Consider the following 23,742-nt stretch of genomic DNA (forward strand, 5'->3'; position numbering starts at 1 on the left):
GACTAACTCATTTTGAATCGGTTCATTGCTCTTTTCTATGGAGCTTTTGCCACTTAATACTGGTTAAAATGGTGTTTAAGAGTGTAAAAGAAACACATCTTCTTACAGAGCACATTCACTATCATATTGGACACACATTATAAATGAGGAAAATAAGATTGAGAATGTTCAGTAAATCACCATGACCTCAAGCCAAGATTAGTTCTCAATTCTCACTTAGCAGACCTGGGAGCAATGATTTGGCCTTTGCTGCCTGGCAGTGTTGTTACAAGCTTGTGAGCGTATGTCTGTGTGTGCGTGCACAGGAAACTCCATAGGTTCCCTATAAGTGGTAGCTATTGTGCTTTCAGGGAGTCCAGAGAATTTGCATTGGAAGATTGTCCTGGGGGTTCTCTAAAGTTCTTTTCAGTTTAGGATTTATGGCTCAGTTATACTTTATGGTTTCACTCATCCATCCTTAGAAGAAATTGCAAGATATCACTCACTTAATTTTTTCTTCATTTTCTGATCCTTATTCTTGACATAGCTTTCATAGTCATGACCTGATAGTAAAAATGTAGGGAAGAGCATGAGGCTAAGTCTTACTTAATATGTTTGTCTTCTTTTTTCATTAATAGTCGCTGATATTTGACGAAGTTGACCTCTCAGATGCCAGTGTAGCTGAAGCAAGCACAAAAAATGCTAACAACAGCTTCACGGTATGGATATATTCTATTAACTCCCTATGCAAAGGGTGTAAAATGGTCTTTCCTGAGTTTATACAGATGCCCAGTTCAGTTATCAACAGTGTGTCAACTTATGTGTGTTGGGGTTCTTATTAAAACAAGAAAATCTGATAAGTACATTGTAAATTCTAATACCAAGTTTCATTGTACATTCTAATACTCAGTATTATTCATGATCAATTAGCCCAATAAACTTGGGTTTAAATGGTTTTGTTTTAATTTGTACTTAAAATCAATACTTCGATTAATTCCATTGTCATTTGAATATGTAAAAACTTTCTTACTCATCAACAATTTTAAAAATAATATTTTCTCCTTCTCCCCGTTTTTACTCCTGTTGCTGTTGTTCAGGAAGTTGCCACAGTTCAGGCCTTCATTTCTTCTTACTTAGTTCATTCATTCAAGAGCTGTTTAAGAGGTGTCTTCTGTTCCAGTTTCTTCTTTTCCGATCACAAATGATTTCTTTTTAAAAAAACCGAACTTGTTCCCCAATGCACGTATAGTACAACCCCATCTCAGAGGTAAAGCCCTGTAATATCCTGCCGCAGCCTCACAGAGTTCCTGACATTATTGGTCCTTATGCGTCCCACCCCTGGGGCATTTCTGCCTGAGCTTTTCCTTTTCCCCTGACTTGAATGATTCCTCCTCCTTCTGCAGCTGTTGAAATCCTATCAGTTCTTCAGACTTATTTCAGGTGTCCCATTCTTCTTTTACTTCTTTAATTCACAAAATATAAATTGAGTGGCTACTGTGTGCCAGGCACTAATGCTAAACACAAGAAATTCAGAAATGTATGTATATGCGTCTGTCTATAATTTCCCTTCAGATCTTCACAGTTCAGCAAAGCTCATGTGGGGTCCCATTTATAACTGCACATTCCTTAGCTCCCCTAAGATGCTTTGCTTCTGTCACACTCCCAATCCCCACTCCGAGAAGCCACTACCACTGCTGACACTAGTGGGCTGTGTCCATCCTCTGGGCATACCAAGGCAGGGGGGACAGCCAGATAAACAAATACAGAGGGCTCTGTAGAGAGAGAGGTGAGGGATGGAGGTGAGCGTGGGTAGAGGGAGGGGTGAGGGAGGAAGCAAACAAATTCAGATTTAGTCTTATTGATTTATGGGCATGAGGGATAATTCATTGTGTAAATATTCCTCTCCCTCTCCCCCTTCCCCAGGGAGAGTTTAGTTTAAGAAGAGGAAAGCCCAGAATAGAATCCTGGGAAAATGTTAAAATGTAAGATCTGAGCAGTGGAGACTGAGAGCTTTCTTAAGTAAAGGAGAGCTGGGAAGGAGTGATGTTATAAAAACCCAAAGGGGGACCGTTTCAAGATGGAAGTTGTAGAGGGTCAAGTCAAAGAACTGAAAAGTGGTGGTTGAATTTGTGAACTCATTTGCCTTGTTGACATGAGTTGCTTTGGTGGAGGGGTAGCGCCCACTTGGCTACTCTAGGAATGCAAAGTAAAAAGGCAGACAGAGCTAGCATTTTTCCTAAAGCTTGGCTGTTAAAAGGATGACAGGTACAGCTAGAAGAATGTCTAGGGTAGAAGAGAGTTGTGGTTTTGTTGTTCTCTTGCTTTGTTTTTAAAGTGGGTTTTGAAGAGAGGAAAAAACTGGTGGAACCAAGTGTCAAAGACTCAGGACAGAGAGAGACTAATTAATTGATGGAGCAAAGTCACCAAGTAAGGGGAAGGGCGCAGGCCTCAGAGCACAGGTTAAGAGCTAGCACTGAACAGGGCACAAAGGCTTGTGGAGGCTGGAGGCTCTTGTGCATCAATCCCAAATACTACTCTGTTCTCAGTGAAATTGAAGACTAAGGGTATTTGCTGTGAGAGTTCAGGAAAGTTTGGAATGGCTTCTACGGAGCATTGAAAATGGACAGAGATTACTAGGTAGTCAAGAGAGTCCTGCAAAGATTAAAGAACACTTTTTGTAATGTTCCTAATCCCTATGCTTATTAAATATTCTTTAAATGACATTAGAGAACAATGGAATTGATCCAAGTTGGTGGTTTATAGGTCATTTTGGATAGAAAGAGAAAGGGATTGCTGGGTGTTTGGGGGAATGAGTAATTCATCCATCTTTCCCCCCTCTGCATTCTCAGCTTTGGAGAATAAAATACAAGGTAGTCAGAAACAACTTTGTTGTTTCCAGTTCCTATTGAGTACAGGGCTTCTCAAAAATTGTTGGAGGCCTAAGGTGGAAATGTGGCTCATTCCTCCTTCCTCCCCGTGAAGGAATGGGAGGGTGGGGGAAAGAACCTCGCAGTCCTACCGTCTAGATCAGCCACTTGTTTCCCCTGGGGAAGAAACAGTAGTTCTGTCCTCTATAGAGACTTGTGGAGGCGGGGGATAAGGGTTCCCCTTAACAGGGAACCAGAGTTAATCTGAAAGAGGGTTTCAAATTTGAGGAATGGAATAATTTTAGGTGAAGACAAGGTCTAGGGCTTGGATTAAAGGCAAAAGGAACTGAAGAAGCTGGGTTTGGGGAGGTTTTCAGATTTTTTTCTACATACAGCTCTTTCTTGTCCTCCAACTATGTGTGGTCTCTCCTGTTATATGTTTCTTATAGAATCTACATATTGTGCTTTCTGCTTAGCTAAGCATGTATTTTTATTACAAGCTCTGCTAGACCTTATTCATAAATATTGTTGATTTTAATTAGTAAGTTGAGAGTTCTTTTTTTTAGGCTTGGGAAGACTTGTTTTGTTGAAATATTTTCAAGAAGTGTCTTCATTCAGCCAAATGTTATTTCTGAAGTTTGCCCTCCTAGAAATGTAGGGACTAATACTTTTTGCAGATTGCTTAGGGTTTTTACAGCAAATGGATCTGATAAAACATTCAAGGGTGTAAAATGGAGAAAAAGGCATGTTCTCAACTGATAATTGACTGTCTTCCCTGTCTTTAAATATTTAAATATCCTGCCTTTCTAGATTATGGTGCTGTTATTTTAGCTATTGTAGGTCAGAGGTTAATGTTGAGGCGTGATAGTGTCATGTCTGAAGAATCCAGAGATGGCCAAATCCTGCTTCTTTATAGCTGTCCCTCTTCTGTTTGAAGTCCCTCAGGATGATATACTGATGAGGATAGTAGGATGTGGAAAATCTATAAATAGTAAGTAGAAAATAGACAATTTATGTTTTGCCTGAAAATCCATTGCTGAACTCTATAAAATGGGTTCCAGGGAGCAGGGTAGCAATTGGCCTAACCCAGTAGCTGCTCAGAATTATCTACTGTTTTTGATTGGTATGAGAAAATCGCTGAGGCTGGTCCCACTGCGAGTGGAAGGGACTTAGACAACAAGACAGTAGTGTCACAGGATTTGTGGGCATGGTTTAAAATCTGTATACAGTATGACTTATTTTTCCTTTTTTCCATAGTCTCCCTTTCCCAACTCAAGTTAATAATTGTCTTGTTTTTCAGTTGTCTAAATCACCTTGGGTATTGTATTAGTTTTCTATGACTATAATAAACTACTACAAACATAGTAGTATGGAGTAAGTTATACTACTATGATTGTGTCATCCTTCTATTTCCTTCACAAGTGGCACCATGTTGCCAAATTCTAAAAGTTTGGAAATTTTGAAGGAATGTGTGGATGAACTTTCTTTTTTAAAAATTCTTTTATTCTAATTTGTTATATATGACAGCAGAATGCATTTCAATTCATATTACACATATAGAGCACAATTTTTCATATCTCTGGTTATATACAAAGTATCTTCACACCATTCCTGTCTTCATACATGTACTTTGGATAATGATGTCCATCTCATTCCACCAACATTTCTAACCCATTTCCCCTCTCTTCCCCCCCAACCCCTCTGCCCTATCTAGAGTTTGTCTATTCCTCCCATGCTCCCCCTCCCTACCCCACTATGAGTGAGCCTCCTTATATCAGATTTTGGGATTGGCTAACTTCACTTAGCACTATCTGCTCTAGCTCTATCCATTTACCTGCAAATGCCATGATTCTATTCTCTTTTATTGCTGAGTAATATTTCATTGTGTGTGTGTGTGTGTGTGTGTGTGTGTGTGTGTGTGTATATATATATATATATATATATATATATATATATATATATATACCACATTTTTAAAAATCCATTCATCTCCTTGGTCTATACCCAAATGACTTAAAAACAGCAGGGACACAGCCAATCAATGTTTATAGCAGCACGATTCACAATAGCTAAATTGTGGAACCAACCTAGGCAACCTGGATGAACTTCCTTTTGAGAAAACATTTCATCTTGCCTGTCTTTCAGAGTCACAGTTAAGATCTATTTCCATGTTCATCTCTTATTTAAAAAGTATTATTGGGAAAAACAATCTTTCAGTAATGAGTGAAATAACTGTACCTTATTAGGTAAACGTTTTTTTTGTTAAAGAAGAGCTTTTCAATGATTTGAATGGCACCACAGGCTATATGTTCAACTTTGAAAACTGCTGTTCAAATAGCTGTTTTCCTTAATTTTTTTCCCCTTAACTTTTAGTGGAGATTAAACTAAACTTTAAACAAAAGAGTCATTTTAAAGGAAGTATTGTATTAGCATTGTTAAAACTTCTTATGGAAGTTTGCAGAGAAAGTAGCATGTGTATTTTGTGTGTTTGTTTAACTAAGAAAGAATCATAGGTCATTTATTTCATTTATTTAACCATCCTTAGTATTTTCAGTATGCAGGCTGCAGGGGTATATATGTGAAATCTCACAGTTACTGCACATCTGCACTCTGTGGGATGTGCAGTAACATGCAGGCAGTATGTGGGAGTTCTTATTTTTAAATCTAAAGGAGCACTGGAACCAAGAGCCATTTCAGTTCAGGGGTCACTTGCCCCAACAGATATAATGAAAATTGATTAGCATTTGATTATGATTCTTCCTGGGAGGTTTTAAAAAGCCAAAAAGCAAAGAGAACATACTCTTCCCGCACATAACATGCCAGAAATTATGCATTCATAGTATCATTTAAGTGAAAAGTCTGGGTATTAATGGAACTGAAGAAAATGTTCTTAAGAATTTGTTTCTTTAATGGTTACTTCTGTTTATTCTATTTTTCCTTTTAGTTTCCTCTCAGTTGACATAGTTCAGTTCATCTCTCTGAAGAGGGACATCGAATCCTTTGAACCCAAGAAAGTGTCAGTTTGCTTTTATCCATTAATAGCTCAATATGTAGTTTCAAAGGAAGTAACTAAAAGTTATTTTCTTTTCATATTATTTGTCACTGCACATCACTCAAAAGGTATTTGTCACCCAAATAAATAATTACTTAGAATAACAAGTTGCCTATCTTATTTGGTAATATTTGTTGGAACTACCATGTTCCTGTTCTAACTGCTTTATACCTGATAATTAATCTAATGCTTTATTATCAGTCCTATAAAGTAAGAACTACTATAATTTCCATTTGATAGATGTTTTTGCTGCTGTGACCAAGAGACCTGACAAGAACAATTTTAGAGGAGGAAAGTTTCTTTGGGGGCTTGCAGTTTCAGGGGTCTCAATCAATAGACAGCTATCTCCATTTGGGGCTCAAGGTCAGACAGAACATCATGGTGGAAGAGTGTGGCAGATGGTACCAGCTCAAGACATCACACCAGGAAGCATAGACTCCACTCAGATACAAAATATATACCTCAAAGCCACGCCTCCCGTGCCCACCTGCTCCAGCCACACTCTACCTGCCTTCGGTTACTGCTCAGTTAATACCATTAGGGGATTAGTTCACTGATTGGGTAAAGGCTTTTATAACCCAATCATTTCACCTATGAATGTTCTTGCATTATCTCACCCATGAGTTTTTGAGGGACACTTAATACCTAAACCATAACAATAGAAACAGAGAGGCTAACAGCTAATATATGGAATAACTGAAATCTGACCCATCTAGGTCATGTGCCCTCAATCCTTACTCTTGACCACTTTGCTACCCTGCCTCTTTATTCTGAAGCTTTAGATAAATGTGGTTCTGATAATATTGCATGAATTGTTTTTTCCTGGTTTCTTTGTCTTTTCTGCTTCAAAACAATGATAATCTTAAACTGCATTATCAGATGTATCAAAAGCACTCGCTGGTCTGACCACAAATCTATAATATTATATTATATTCTTGGCACTGTATCTTATAGAAGAATATTGGCTAAAGAGCTCACAGAGGAAGGTAACCAATATTATAAAAAGGTCTGGGAATTATGGGATCCATTGGCATTATAGGACACTTTTTATTTTAAAGATTTGGGAAAATGTGACAAGTATCTTTTTAATATTCGGGGAATTGCCTTGTATGAGAAGCAGTAGATTGGTTTTGTGTTACTGCCACATGCAGTACTAAGACCTGTGGTTAAATTCACGAGAGGGACAATTTCAGCTCAACATAAAGAACTTTCTAACTTACACCATCTGATAGAACAGGCCCCTTGTGAGGTAATGACCCTGCCCATTATTAGAAATCTCCAGTCATCTTCTTCTCTGTCAGCTGAAAGGGACTTCATGGGAGAGCTCTGAGAGCAGGCTCAAGTTCAAAAGTGCTGAGATGAATTCCTCAAGGTTGGATGGCTAATAGCTGTGCACAATTAATACCAAATTGAAGGCTTTTGGTGTTTGTTGGGGTAGGCAAGGAGGAGTAGGTTTAGAGATTGCCGGGCAGTATTCCAGACCCTTTACACAGGCTGTCCCACTAAACTACTTAGCAAGAGATAAATAACCATTCTTCATGATCTGTCAGAGAATCTTGACATGGGGTTTGTATGAGGGAATGGTGAGAAGAATTGGTGAAGACTGAAATTTCCTTGTAGATCCAAAGACTGTATCTTCACCAGATCCCCAAGGCTAACACAGTGTTTGGAACACAGAAGAAAGCCAATTGTGATTTGATGAATAAATGAAAGGAGTTCTTGTTGAATGAATGAGTGATATTTGTAAACTCTAGTTTTTCTTTGGACCAAACAGTATCATTTCATGTTTTAGTCCAGAGCACCGTTTTCTAATCTTTTCCCTTGATATTGGTTTTACATAATAGACTCCTGAAGTCTTTGTATAATGTCACAGACTATTTTTATGCCAACAAGACTTTAAAAAGCACAATTCTTGCCTCTCATTGATCATTGCTGTGGTATCACCTTTACTTATATATTTATTAGATGCCTGGTAGCAGTAAACCTCATATTTTTATCTCTATGTTGCTTATAATATTTTATAACACCCTAAAATGATACCATATGATGCATTTTAAATGCTTGTTGTTTTGCCTTTTAAAATTGATTTATATACAATGCAGATGGCTTTCTACTATGAAAGCTGATAATTTATGAATTTAACTTGAAATTTATATTCCTATTTCTGTATCTTAGACATTAGGGACTTTTAAAAATGACATGTCTTGTCATTTTCTTTGTGGGCTTCTCATATGTGTCTTTTCATTTAGTCCCAGGGCATTAAGAAATCATTGGTCCTTTTTTAGCTAGACTGAAGTTTTGGGGTGAAGATAAGTTGTAGGTGGAAGAACAGTGCCCTTGTCTCCATCTTCACTAGAAACCATCCATAAATCTTGGCAGTAATTTCCTGAATTCTCCACCTCTCTGGTTGTCTAACATAAATCTTCCAAATGGGCTTTCTGTAAAGTAAGGCAAGACCCAATGAGCATGCCTTGAGAATTATGCCAACTTTGGGGCTCTTGGAATCTTGGGCTTGTTTGCAAAAGTCAGATCATGGTAATGAATCTCAGAATATAGATCAGCTTCATCAAAGGGTCTGACAGATCTGAATATACACTATGAAAAAGTTGGCAGAGGGGGCTAAAGAGCTGTGTCACTGGAGGTCCGGGCAGGGTATCACTGTAATTTGCTTTGCTTGGCATTACTTTTCCCTTGTGCTGTGCCTGGTCTCACTAAAGGTCTATGACTAAGGAAGAACATGGTGCTCCTGATCAGGAACCTTCAACATGCTGCCTCCAGAACTTTTCCTATCTTCACAGGCTGGTGCATTTCCCACCCCATCCTCCACTACTTCCAGGACTTTTCTTAGAACTCATTTGTTTAGAAATGATGTATTGGGAATTTACTGTATGTCTCAGACATTGTGTTAGATTCTGAATATTCAGTGGTGATTAAAAAGAACTGGCAGTTGAGCAGCAAGTTCTAAAAAAAAGATTTAACTTGAATGAAAATAAATTTAGAAGGAGATGGTGCCTGCCTTTGGGAACATGGCCCTGTCCATAAAGTATCCTCGGATACAAAAGACAAGGAATCACCTCCCAACTGGTACTGGAAACTGACATTACAGGGGCTCATGCCATAGGAAAGAGAGGCAATTATATAGTCTCCTAAACCTGAGGCCCAGTCTACTGAGGACTAAAACCCTAAACACTTACTCCTTGGGACCTCTTTGTCTGTTCTTCACAAACATGCTCCTTGCCAGTATTTCCGAGACCAAAATATGGCAACCAGACAAAACTTCTTATCCCTGGCCTGGATGAGGTGAGTTGATTACCTGCAAGACTTTTAGCCTTAAGCCCCTTGTGCACGGCCAATGGAGAACTGCTGTCCAGATGAAAAGCTGATCCAGTGTTAGCCTTGTATCTTGGAGAATTGACTTTTCTAGTGCATCTGCATATTACAACTCCCACATGAACAGCCACATGCCACACAGCCTACTGGTCTTGGAACAAGTTATAAATTGTATTTCCTGCATAGATTCAACGTATAAGGCTTTTTACAGGTGCCAAATGGACATTTCTGAGCTGGTGCTGTCACTCTCAACATGATCCTGCAGTACTTATAGCTATGTGGCATTGAACTTCCATTTCGTCCCTGAGAGATTCTATGTGAAAAACTGGCCAACATGTCTTAAATTTTGAACCAGCAGCCCCAGTCCCACCAACCATCCTGCCAAGCACAGGCTTCTAAGTTGTGCAGAGTACAATGAAATTTTATTCACTTATTGCCAGGCTGATTCATCCACTGATGCACCATGCACCGCTTGAAGAAGTCCTACTGGATTTATTTGAACTTCATTGTGGTCTTTATATGGTTGAAGTTTTAGTGAAGGCTTTTTAGTTCCACATTCATTTAGAGTGACCCTGATTTCTGATAACCATTTGTGGTATAGACTGAAGCTTCAGACTCTATAAAAGATAAAATTTTGTCTTACATAAGTACCTGGAATAGGGACTTAATATGGGAAAGTGAACTACTGGCAATAATAAAAAAAAATTTAAAATAAAACACTATATGAATATTAGCTAAAGAGTATCTAATCCCAACGACCATCTGAACAAGCTTAGAATGGGTTTATTATCTTGGAATTCTGCATTTAGCTATGATGGTGTTGTTTCGTAAGAATTTTGAAGTTTCAAATCTTCTAAGAAGCCAGAATCTTTGGTGCTCTGTTAAGAAATTAGAAATATTAGAAAATGACAGTGCTTAAATTCTCCAGAAAAATCCCAAAGATGTTTGCAACCTTCTGTTTTGTGAGCAATCTGAGCCTGGTAGAGTCTTAAATGACCTGATGAGGCCTAAGTTATGTGTTCCCAGGAAAGGGCCTCTGAGTCCCTCATACCGTGTTCTCATCGGTGACTCTCATATGGGCCTTGCCTCCCATATGAGATACTCTAAAAATGAGAATGCATTGTTATACCTCTCAGATTTTGGCTTTATTGGGCAATGTAAAAGCATCAACATCTTTAAAAAAGACATTAAAATAATTTTAGGTTAGCTTTGAGTATTAATAAATATTAAAATAGTACCAAGGAAAGCCTACTATTCTATAAGGTTTTAAAGAATTAAGATGTACTTGAAATTTAGATGAAAAAAAAATGAGTCTTCATTTGTTCCTAAATCCTTTGTTATAGCCTATAATGAGGAGTAATGAGTACATTTTATATCTTATTTCATTATCTCAATAAACCAATGAAGTATCTTTCCTTTCATTCAACAGATGAAGGAGGTGATGTTCAGAGAGCTTAATTTGTGTAAACTTATGTAAAGGAACATAGTTAATATTTTAAGCTCTGTGTTCTTTCCATGAGAATGAGTGGCATATTAGAATTTTCAGGCTCCTGTGATTAAGAATACAATCACAGTAAACAGATAAGGGAGGGCCTACCATTTTTAATAGGTTGGGTTGTAGTCTGGCCAATCCTGGTGAATCCTCATTACCTACAAGCAAGAAGAAAGTTTTTGTTGAACAGTGCGACAGCTAGCAAGGATTAGGCTCCTCGCTTATTGTAGAGTATTGATTTTCATGGTCATTAGGCTAATCATCTTTATGGAGCAAGAAGGATGTAACAATTTTAGTCTTCCTCAGTAGTCTTCCTTGATGTCAGGTAAGAATTTAATTTCCTGATGAGAAAGTTATTAAGTTAATTGTTGGCAAAAAGAGGCTTTTATTTTAATAGTTTCTGTCTTACACATTTTTGTAGTCTCTGAACCCAGTTTAAACTTGGCCTAGATCAAATCTCAATATATGAAGGTAAATTTAGGTTTGTACTTATAGAAAACAAATTATAGTGTAGTCTGCAGCACATGAGTGAAGTCAGAAGCATGATCTTTTTATTGACAGCAGGTAAGTTGAGTATTATCCAGTTGGATATTTTTATTTGTATATATTTTCTTTGTAGTCTTGCTGTTTACACAGGTTGAGACCTGCTGGCAGCAGATCTGAAGGCTTTTGGACAGTTCTGGACCTCAGGTTATGTTAGCTCAGGGTTGGAGAGGAGGGTCAACCAGCTCTCGTTCTCAGAAGCATCTGGAAAGCTGCCCATACTGGTATGGAACTCAATGCAGAGGTTAAAGAGAGTAGTGAGTAGAAGGTATGACACTGACCCTTGACATCAGGACTTGATGACCCCTTCCAGCAAGACTGAGTGATGGCCTGCATTGGTCCAGACCCTAGGCACTGCCCAGTGACATAGTCTGGGTGGTAGGGATTCTTGCCTTTGCTGATGGGACCCTTTTACACATTCTATTAATGCTGTATGATAATCTAGCATAGTACTATTTGGTACGAAGGTCTGACAGTAGGTACTACTGAATGAGTAACCAGAAGTCACATAGGCCTGCCACTAATATTTAGCAGGAAGAGTCAAAAGCATTCTATGTATTGTAGGTCTCATGTTTATAGGAATAATGGGCTGAGGTTTTGGCCTCTGTGGTCTGGTTTCTGCACAAATGTTAGGCCTTTTTAATTCCTTTTTTTTTCCTGGAATCTTACCAATAAATAAAAATTAATAATTTTTCCCAGTTGTTCAACAAAACTACTAGATCTTCTCTGTTTATTGGGCCTACGGTGTGAGAAAAGCTGTCAGGTCAAAGCAGCTTCTTCCTTTGGAGCCCCTGAAAGAATTGTGGTTTTGTTTTGTTTGTCCAGATGAAGTGTTCATATTAACAAATATGTTTTTAGAGAATAAGTGGCTTATGGGGATGGGTAGAAGCATCCCCATCAGCAAGGACTGATGTTACTATCTTCGAAACCATTATAGAAAAAAAATCTCTTAACACAATGTAAACAAATTATCCACTTCACAGAATAAGTTTTTAAAGAGAGATTTTCAAGTCTTCAGCAGAGCCTTCACTACACTCATGATCTGGAGATGGGGTTGGGCATATTGAAATGTTCTGTTTGTATGTGCAAAGACATATGTAAAAGGGTATTGTGTATACATTATAATAGCAAATGATTCAGAACAACCCAAATGTGCAAATTGCAGCTGAATTGGACTGAATTATGAAATATATCACCCAATGTAATACTATGCAGGCATGAAAAAAGATGATTCAGTTCTAAGTGGGACAATATATACTTGACTTCAAGTTTTATTTAGTGGGAAATTCGTATGTGGAGCAGTTGAATTTATAAAATGTTACTCTGTATGCACACACATTTCTGTGTCTTTAAACCAAGAAAGCACATAGTTATTATACATAAGTAGACTATCTCTGGAGAGATAAAATAAAGAAGCTGATAATTTGCCTTCAGGAAGGGAAGTTGGTACCTGGGGGCAGGTTTAAGGGGGAGACATACATTTAACTCTAAATATATTTTGAATTTCATATCACAAATATGAATTACCTATTCAGAGATTTTTGAAATGCTCCATGGGAACCCTTTCTGGCACCTTCCTATTAGATGCATTTGACAAGAATGACAGATTTGGCATGAAGACCGTTTTGGATAGTGCCACAGTGTCCCAGGAAACCATAATAAGGAAGGGGTGAGATTGTGTGCAATGAGAGGGAAGGAAGGAATGGATGTGGGGCCTTCTGCAGAAAGACCAGGAAACTGTGGCCAAAGGGAGGGGAGAAAGAGCAGAGGAAGCTAATGTAATGGGTTTGGGAGGGGGGTTATACAAACGGTGCCTTTAATTCAGGGTAGAAAAATGGGAATAAAACATACTGCACGGCAAGACTTCATTTCTGGACCTTGGGAATGCAAAGTGATGGTAAAATCTGAGGATAGCTAGCAGGCAACTGGGAGGGGTGCTTTCACTATTAAAAAATGGCTTAAAGTACTTTTGTGGTGTTTTCTTGGCTCTAAGTTTTTGGTATATTCAAGTATTTTCTCTGCTCCTGATGTTTGACGATGGAATAGTGGAAAATTTAGGTTTTGGCAATATTTTAGTTTTGTAGAGACCAATATAAAACAAGATATTTTATTTTGAAGTTTCTCATTACATATGTGTCCTGTACAAAGGCATTTGCGGTCATAAACCAACACACTTGTGCCAAGGGAATGAGGCTAATGCATTGTTGCAATCTCGGGTACTGCCTGGAAATATTAAATGAATGGTAGAACTTTTAATGTGTCCATTAACTAATACCTCTAATTTACAGTGGGAGTGTATGTGACAGCCTACATAAATAATTTCTGAACTCATTGTGATTTTTGCTATTATAATTAATTTTAAAAAACTTCTCCATTTCTTGTATACAATGTAAAACTTCCAAATCTGATGCAATGTATGGTTATACAGCTTATAAATATTTTGTTCATTGAGGGTGCCTGAGACCTATGCATGTTAGTAAATGAAATTATTGTTAGTATTATTATTTTTATTATTTATTCGTACCATTGCAGCCCCTCTCTCTCTTACCTTTAAAGAATACACAAGTTGGGATGGAATCGAGATATAACTGTGCAGTGGACCCAGTTATTATTTTTAAGGAAAATTAAGTGAGTCTTTTCTGCCTGCCCTTCCAGGATGATATCAGAAATTCTTTGACATTATTTTCTCTAGTTGATGGCTAGGAAGGCAGGAAAAATTTAATCTCAAATCCTACTGTGCTTTGTGACCTTGGACAAGTCACAAACATTTCTGAGCTTTAAGGTCCTCTGAGGAAAAATAAGATTACTACTTTTAAAAGTTGTATGGGTAAACTGAGATTATATACCCTGTCTGCTAATACTCCGTAAGTGGTAGCTCATAGAATTTGAACTTCTAACATGACTATAATTCCAAAGGTGCATGCTGGTGTTATCTAAATTCCTCACAACCAGTTCCCATGAATCTGCCTCCTAAGAAGCTATTCATTCCTTTTCATCTCTGTCTTCTGCTCAGATCCTTATGGACTGAGTGCCCCCATGCACAGTGGCCTCTCCACACCTCATTTCATGTCCTCTCATGCATTCCTGTAGTTCAGTAAGAGTTTCCTACCAGGTCTTCCCTCAGGCTGTCTATACTGATGCTCTGCCAGATATCTGGTTCTTAACTCTTTCTCAAAGAGTCCTGTCAATCCATACCCCTTGGCATAGTTAAAAGGTCTTTCATGATTTCCCCTATAGCTTTATTTTCCATTTTCAATCTGTGGTTGTCACATTGCACTTTCTGTGATACCCAGCTCTTGCCTCTAAACCTCTCTTCCATGCAATTGTGTGTCTCTCAGTTTGCAGTAACCATGCCTTCTCCTTCCCCTCAGTTTTGGTTTGAAATCATACTTGCTCTTTGTCCTTCCATGAATCTCATCTTCCCCTACAATGTACCCCCTGACCCTTTAGTCTGGGTTAGTCGCACGTTCACTGTGTGCTCTTGGCACCCAGAGTACTGAGAATATAGACAAAGTTCACATCTTGAAGGATGTCACAAACTATAAAATGTACCAAGTGATTGAAGGTGATAGGAACTTACTGCCCAGAAATGAGGTTTATGTACCTATATTTCCTCTTGTACTCTGAGCTCTTTCAGTGAAAGGACTGGGTATTTCACCTCTCTGTACCATGGGCTGCAACACTGCTTAGCAGAAAGTATGTATGCTTTTATGTTCTAATGGATGAGAGGATGGATCCAAGTGGAGAGAGTAAGTTTTAATCTATCATAAATGGTCACCTTCAGTATGTTCTTTAGAATCTCGTATCTAACCCACCATCTTTGCCTGTCACTGGAAACATTAATATACTTTTATTCCAGAATTGTGTTTGGCTTTTAGAATGGACTCACGAAACAGACACAAAGTGGACAGAGTCAGACAATAATCAGATGTTAATATGTAATTGGAGAAAAGTGCTATAAAGTTAAGAATAACATTTTGTGATAGAGAATAAATGGACTCTCCTCTTCTTAGGTAAGGTTATTAGGGAAACCAGTAAATTCTGTTTTTCTACCACCTGGGTGTTTAACTCAAAGAAAGCTTGCAAGTTTGCAAACACCAAGCAAACTACATACAATTTACAGTTGATTTGTGTATCAGTTTGAATTCTTTTATTTTCTTTTGATAGTTGTAGAATATGCTTACTATATATTAGCAATCTAAATATTAATTGATTTTACCTGTTCTAGAAGGTTAAGTAATTTTTAGTATCTTTTTTTAACCAATTTTGGTGAACCAGGTATATTTTTAAAAATAAGACATAGTTATAGCTATTTTTTATATAGATATATTATAGCTTAAGTGTTCTGAAAATTTTCACAGGAAAAATAATGTTGTTATTGCAATTGGAAACTTTTTAATCTGTTCATTTCTACTGAAATGATTGTTTTGATAACATTCAACTTCTTACATATATCTACATATATCAGATTATAGCAAAATGTACTGTAGGCAGTGTTCTGTGGTCTATATGATGGAACTTCAGGCATAGACCCTACTTGTCTATTCTAACAGGATAAAGAGGTTGTGATCTTCAGCTAGAAAATCTGACTATATACTCTGGATCTGCTACTTACAAAGTTTACGATTAAAAAAAAAAGATCAAATTTCTTTTTACCTCTCATATAGGCCAGTTATGTGGAAGATTAAAATGAGATAATAGGTGGGTCCTTACTGACAGCAAAGCACTTTGAAAATGTAGGATGCTACAGAAGTAATCCTTTTATTTGTCAACATCAGAATTCCCTAAGTGGTCTATGTTTAAATGATTTAATTATTAGTTTCTTCCATGAAAAGTTGTTTGTATCCCTAGCTATTAGCTAAGATTATGATTATAGTAAGAAAATAGATTTCAGGTATCTCTGATTTAACAATTCATTATTGTATCAAAATTTATAATTATGTTTATTTGAGGAGTGTGGTAGGGACCTCCAAAGCTGTTCACATTCTAATCCCTGGAACCTGTGAAGGAAACCTTACCTTGCTAAAGGAATATTGTGGTTATGATCATGTGATCTTGAAATGAGATTATTTGTGTGGACCCAGTGTAATCACTGGGCTCCTTGTAAGAGGGAGATAAAAGGAGTCAGTGTCAGAGAAGATGTGGCTATGGAAGCAAGAGACTACAGTGTTGTAATAAGGTGGCTGTGAGCCAACGAATACAAGCAGCCTCTGGAAACAAAAAGGCAAGGAAATGGACTTTCCTTGGAGTCTCCAGAAGGAACCCAGCTCTCTCAACAAGTTAACTTTCAACTTCTGACCTCCATCACTGCTTGAGTACATTCATTCTAAAACATGAAGATGGTGCTATTTGTTATAGCAACCATAAGAAACTAATACAATAGGGATTGACTAAACATTAATAACTACAATTTGTTTGAATTCTAAGAGATTTTTAATACTGATTTTTGACCCGAATTAGGGTTTTTTTTATAGTTGTAGATGGACAGTATGCCTTTATTTAATGTATTTTTTAATGTGGTGCTGAGGATCAAACCCAGTGCCTCACTTAATGGTATTCTTGGTTGATTTTCTGAGGCCCTTGCCAGGCCTCCTTCCCAGGGAGGCCAGTACACAGAGCATGCCCTCCAGAGAGACTGTCTTCACCTCCACAGTTTTACTCTTTATACTTTTGATTTTATGGTGAACCAGAGGCTTCTGGGAAGCAACAGTTAGGATTGTGACTCTGAAACATAACCTTAAAGTCATGGTAGTCCCAGAAAGATGTGAAATAGACTGTTTTCTTTTAGAGACATAAATCATATTAAATTCAATTGCTACTTTGAAAAGTTTTGGATTCCGCCATCTTACATGTCTTCATTTTACTAAAGTGCACTATTTTATTAAATGTTTTTCAAGAAAATTTTAATTTTATAGTATATTTGAATTTTTTTTTTAATTAAAGAAAAAATTTTCCTTTTAGTATTTGAGGTCTGGTGGAAATACTGTATATGTGGGGAGAATATTGGTAGAAAGCACTGAGATCTGTAGTTCTTTTTTTCATGGAAACAGGCAACAGAAAAATTTATATTATATATTTTAAGGCAATGAAAAAAAATCCAACATTTGGGTGTAGAAAGGGGTGAGATTAATGTGGAAAATGACATTGTGATGAAGATATGATCCCTTCGTGCAGAAGCAAATTTTGTGAGTATGGAATTAAACTGACCTCATCTTAAGCTTGAGGCTCAAGAATGATGGAAGTAAGACCTGATAGCTCTTGAGCTCAGCCCATCCCACCCCATCTCAATCAGAAATCCATTAACTTCTGTGGATATTATGGGCCACTGGAGCAAGGAAATTGCATTATTTAATTTCAGTTGGATGTGGGAGAGGGAGATGGGAGGTCAGAGACTTGGGTCCTGGTGGATGTGTTCAACCACCTGAGTTCAGTGCCAAGAGCTGAACCCTTCTCTGGTCCTTGTGCAGAAGGAAACTAGGACACCTAGGCCTCTCACCTGCTTGGTCCCTTGAAGAGCTTTGGGTAGGGTTCTCAAATGTGCAGGTCAAAGGCTGGGTATGTGGCTCAGTGGTAGAGTGCTTTTCTGGCATGCATGAGGCCTTGGGTTTGATTCTCAGCACCCCAGAAAGTTAAAAAGAAAAAAAAAATATGGGTTCAAATGTGTAGGTCCTTTTTTAAAAAATTAGGACAAATTTAAAACATATACAAACTCAGGATAACTCTGTAATAGACCCCACAGTCCCATTGTCCAGATCTTGGTATTATCTAAATTTTGTCACACTGGCTTTACCTGTTTTCTCTTTTCCCTATTTTATCTGCAGTGTTTGATAGTAAATCTTTCACATCACTGCACTTCCCCCCTTATTCTTTAGTAGGCATTCCTAAAAAAAATACAGTGGCCAGGCTTTGACTCTTTCTCTTTCCACCTTTCTTCTCAAATACTGCTTAGGTACATGTGGGCTGGGAAAGAGAAAGGTTGACTGAATTGAGTGCAGTTTTGCAGCTCAGTGTACTACAGGGAAGGGATGATTTTTTTTTTCTTTCCTGTAACAATGCTATTTACGTTTTTGTTAACTTATCATTTAAGAAATGTATTAACAAACTGTGGACAGGTCACTTAGTGTTTATGTTTTTTTTTTCTCATCAATATGTTGTAATGAAATTAACTCATTCTTAATTTATAGAGATAATGGAAGGATCAATGAGCATTGCCTTTTTGCCTTAAGTTAGTGGTCAGGTATTCCTGCAGAAAAGGAGAAAGACATTCTCTTGGCAGAGATGTTCTCCTATTGTCCAGAGGTCTTTTCCTTCTCTGTCATTCACTGATTTCTCAGAAAAAATTGTGTTATGTACTTAACAAATTTTCCATCAGAAAATATTTTTTAATATTTGCACTCCTTTTGTAGAACCTGTCACAAATGAGCGAGAAGTTCATATTCTCAATGATTTATGCCAACTTATATAGGTAACACTTGATTTGTACTTGATTTGTATTTGATTTTGAAGTAAATATTACATTCAGCAAATGCATAGCTTATCCTAGACAGATAGGCAAGAACATTGGTGTACTGTCCTTATATTCCTGACAACTGCCTCCCTTATTAGTTTGAGTCCCTAGACAGGCATTTTGAAGTTTGGATTCTCCTAGTTGACATGCATAGTTACCCCCTGAGGTCAATAAGTTGTCATTCAGCCAAAGTAGCTGAACAGTGAAAAGGATGGGCAGCCAAAAACCAAAGCATAGAGCGACTTTTAACAATCATCGTTGACTCTCAGTGGAAGGTGGGTATGTGTGTTTATGTACAAATCTAAACATTCTATGTAGTCATTTCAGAAGACTTTTAGATCTTGTAAAAGGAATGGGGAAAACATTAGTCCAGCTACCAGACCATACCATTTAGGATTCTGTTTGCCTGGCATTCTGTCTGCATAGTAGAATTTCTTTGTAAGTTTCAGCTCAGATTAATAATGAAGTCCTTGTATGTATGTGAATTACTGGATGACTTCAGTTTTATCATTATTTTATTACATGGGTTATTTTGTCTCATCTTAGTCATTGTAAAATTTGCATTCCAGGGCTCCATGGAATTATCACTTTCTTTCTTCTTGAGCACTCAGTGCAGATTCCACAGAGTTTGCATCTATAAAATGAACATGTATGGTATTACAACAGCATGATAAAGTCTCTTCTTAGTAAAAAAAAAAAATTGTTTTTTCTATTCATTTAAATTATACTGTCTGTTGAAAGTATCTGTGGTGTTTTCTTTGGTCATGGTGCCAGAAATGCATTTGTTGTGACATTATACTTCCGTTATATATACAATGTAGTTAAACACTTACACTACCCTTTATGGTTGATAAACAGGAGTGTGCATCAGAATCCCCTTAGTAACTTTGCCAAAATACATCCAACATTATCCTCACCTCCCCCAAAACCAAGATTTGGGTTTTGCAAGTCCAGTTTGGAGCTTCGTTGGGTGTGTTTTGATTTGGGTGCGCTTGTGCAGTTGCAGATCTGTGCTCTTGGGTGGGAGAGGTTCCCGGCTAACTCTTTGAAGTATGGGAGTATCTCTGCTCCCCAAATAGTCACTTAAGATGCATGATTACATTGCAGCTTGGCACATTTAAGTTGTCAAAGTGAATTATTTCACTCCATAAAAAAAAAAGAATGAGAAGAAAGCAACATACATAATTAAAGAGTTGGCTATAGATTTTATAAGGAAAGATGGGAGAGGTAGATTAAGACTGAGCGGTTGGCAACTTCAGGAATAGCAAAGTTAGTATGAAAAAGGCTCCTACTTATACTTTTTATAATAAAAGTCAAATTAGAGCCCTAAATTTTAATAAACATAGGTAATACAAATTGCTAGAGCACAATTATATTTCCTGTTTATCCTACTTTCCCATAAGGGCTTCTTACTACATATGAATTTTTATTTCAGTGAGGACAGTTCAGGACTTTTTACTAAAGACGCAGGGAGTCCTGCAGTGAGGCAGAAATGATTGGTTTGTTAGAAAGAACTTTAGGTTAGAAATAAGAATCTCTTGATAGAAAAACTTGTTTGGCATTTAAAATAACCAGAGAAAGTTATAGAATTTCCTTCATTGCACAACCAAAAATACCGGAGTTAAAACAAACAGCCACCTATCTTGAAGAGTTCAGGCACCGTGCTTACTAGAAATGGCACACTGAATTCTTTCAGAGCTGTACAGGGACTCTGAAACTTTCCAGTTAGGGAGAGTCATTTGTTTTTCCTAATTTGTTGGTTGATATTTTTTAATATCTTTTAAGAAGGAGGTCAGGTGGTCATTATCATTATCCCTCTGTTCACAGTTTACTGGTCAGTATCTGTTTGTTGGCAAATTGTCTCCATTTTTTACTTCAGCTCATTATGCTTTCATCTTGGATCACAACTTACACAAGAAGTATATATATGAAAGAAGAAATGTATGAATGTATATGCAGTTTCTGTCACAGCTAAGAAAAATTGTGATGCTAATACTGGCTAAGCTTTGACCGAGCTTTCATACTGTACTAACTGCTTTATCTGGCTTATGGAGTAACACTGTTCACAGTGCTGTGAATTATTGCTCTGTCCCCCCTTAGCAGAGGAGAGAGTGAGGCTCAGAGAGCCTAGGAAATGTGTCCACAGTCGCGTAGGTACCAAAGGATGAGGGTGGGATTTGGTCTAGGTCAGTTTGACTCTAGAGTTAGGCACTGAATCACTCTGCTTTTGTTATTAGACTAATAATTCTCTCAAATTGACTTCTCTTTAGAAACATTTTATTTTTTGAATTCTAACATTGAGTAGCAATAAATTATCATTTGACACTGGGTCTCGAACTTGGCTACACTTTGGAATCATCTGTAGTTAAAAAAAAAAAAAAAACAGTATTTGTGGCTGGGTTCTCAGAGTCCATGGTATGTGGAGCCTGAACATTAGAATTAGGAAACTGAGTTGGATGTCCCTTCTTTGTACCGGAGTCTTATATGGAAGTTTTTCAGACAAGTAAATTCTTGGTCTGCTTCTTGTCTCCCTTATAGATTCTTAAGGCAAAGCCAGTATAGTTTTCCCCTAGCTCTGGCATTCAGCGGATGCTTAGTAAATGCTGGGATGCATGAATAGATTTCAGGTGCAATTAACAAAGACCCAGAGCTGTGTGGTTGGTGACCCTTATTTGTCTGAATAATGCTTATTCCAGGAAATGAGGGGTGTGTGTGCATGCATGCATGCACATAGTTTGAGAAAAAAAATTAACTATTGAAGTAAGTTCAGAGGTGCCTGAAAAAAGTGATTTGGGGATGTTGGAATGATAGGAAAAGAAGGTAAGAGGAGGGTTCAGATATGGACAGGCACTAGGGAATTTACCATAGGTAAGCTTCAGATCCTTCAAGAGGTAACAAATCCTCTAGCTGCAGAAACTTCTGGACTTGGCTTCCAACAGGTTCCATTTTTCCCTGGGGAATCAGCTACCCCTCCCCCAATATTGGTGTAGAAACTCATCTGAGCTTTTCATCTCTCCACCCAACTCATGTCATAATAAAGAGGCAGATTTTTTCAGATATATTTTCAGAGTAAGGACCAAGGAATTTTCAGAATTTGCTCTTTCCCAAATTGTTTCCTAATAAGAATTTGAATGGGAGACTGCTGTAGTGTAATGGAGTTCAGTTGGTTATGGCCAGAGTTCAGTTGGGTATGGTCTGTCAGTCAGCAACTGTGACTGTCAGATTCTTTCCTACAAAGGTCATGAGGAGGGGACTCAGCACCAAAGTCCTACTCAGGGATGGCTTAGGAGGCAAAAGGCCGATTTGGGAAATGCATAAGTTTCTCTAGATGAGCTAGGCTTGTGTTCAGATAGCCAGAGGTGTTTTGGACACTGCACTTACAAAGCCAGGCATCTTTGCATTGACTTATGAAGGATTTTTTTCTTACAGACTTAACAATCAGTAAAATTTTAATCATGACTAATCACAAGGTCCATACATCAAAATAACTACCATTTCTTTTAGCCTCGGATAAATTTAACTTTTGATTGAAAATATGCTAATGATCTTTACTTTCTCACTATTGTTAATTTTAAAACAAGTTTTTATTAGGAGAAATTGCTAATGTATGCATTTAACTTCATTAGTGGATAAGGTACATGTGTAACTATGGTATATTGTTTTTCTGTAATTTAGAATTGAGGCATTTGTATGATTCCAAAAACCTCAAGAAATATTAGATGCTATTCTCTATCCTTCATTCTCCCACTTTTATTGCATTCATGATCAAGTATTATTCGTACAAATAAAAATAAGCTTGCTATTTCATACTTTGATTTTGTTCTTTGTTGAATTCTCAGTAAAGACACTAATGATGGTCGATTTTATCTATCTTTAATGCCTTTACATTAAAAGTGTTTAAAAGTCATCATGAATGCAACAAAAATGGGAGAATGAAGGATAGAGAATAACATCTAATATTTCTTGGGGTTTTTGGAATCATACAAATGAAAGAGGAATCCTTAATAGATAAATCACATAGAAAAGAATAAATAAATTGCTCAACACAATATTTATTTAGGTAACATCAGCAAGTCAGTGAAACTGAGATTTCTGGAATGTGCTGGCCTTTGGAGCCAGGAGTATATTATGATTTAATGGTACCTCTCTGCTGCATTTGATGAGCTGTCCTAGAAAAACATTTTGAAGCAATAACACATCCATTTGGCTCCTAAGTAATGAGGGAGGCATTGCTCTTTGCATTAACTATTTATTCAGGAAGAGAAGTGACCAACTGCTAATAAGTTTTATCCAAAGAGGGTCATTTAAAACAGAAGAAAATGCAAAAGTGAGGCTCTCTTCGATTTCATATGCAATTAACAAAAACCCAGAGCTGAGTGGTTGATGCCCTTGTGCCATGTGACTTGGATGGCTGTATTTAAATGTGAGTGCCTGTCAGATCTAGTAAAAACTCTGTGGCTTATGGAAGCAGAGTGTAGCTTAAGCCAGTGACACAGGAGAAGACAGTGACTGGTGAGTGGCTAAGATTGGGCTGATCTCTGTATTGTTTGGAATTACAGGCTTGTTTTCTAAAATCAAGGATTTTAGAAATAAATAGTGATTTAGGTTCACTAGTGTCCTCCTTGTGGGAAGTATTCCTCTTTTTTTTTTCTTTTCAGATAATTTTTTTATTACTTGTTGAGTCTGCTCTATAATACAGTATTGCATTTAGATTTAATACTTGATCAAAAGATTTACACATGGAGAATTTCATATTTTCTATGCAAATAAATCTGTAATATTTTATTCAGAAAGTTTCCAGTGTTTTGCTTATTCTGCAAGTACATAAATGCTCCCTTCTTTGCAATAAATGCTTAGGATTTAGTAGCTTTAAGATTGCAACCATAATATTGTATTCATGTGCAAATAGGGTTTCCCCCCCAATCATTTCAGAATCTTCCTTTGAAGATTTTGATGACATAACAGCTTGAAA

The 23,742-nt window shown here is 37.3% G+C and overlaps 1 protein-coding gene across 2 annotated transcripts in view; it reads left to right on the top strand.

Moving 5' to 3' along the window:
• Positions 1-23,742, top strand: part of LOC113175707 (diacylglycerol kinase eta) — a 184,159-nt gene that overhangs the window by 82,196 nt on the left and 78,221 nt on the right. For both annotated transcript variants that reach the window (XM_077795200.1, XM_077795201.1), the window contains exon 4: positions 618-698. In XM_077795200.1, coding sequence (XP_077651326.1) covers positions 618-698 — 81 coding nt within the window. The remainder of the gene's footprint in view (positions 1-617; positions 699-23,742) is intronic.

The sequence above is a fragment of the Urocitellus parryii genome, chromosome 2 (assembly GCF_045843805.1).
Source record: "Urocitellus parryii isolate mUroPar1 chromosome 2, mUroPar1.hap1, whole genome shotgun sequence".
Classification (NCBI taxonomy): Eukaryota; Metazoa; Chordata; class Mammalia; order Rodentia; family Sciuridae; genus Urocitellus; species Urocitellus parryii.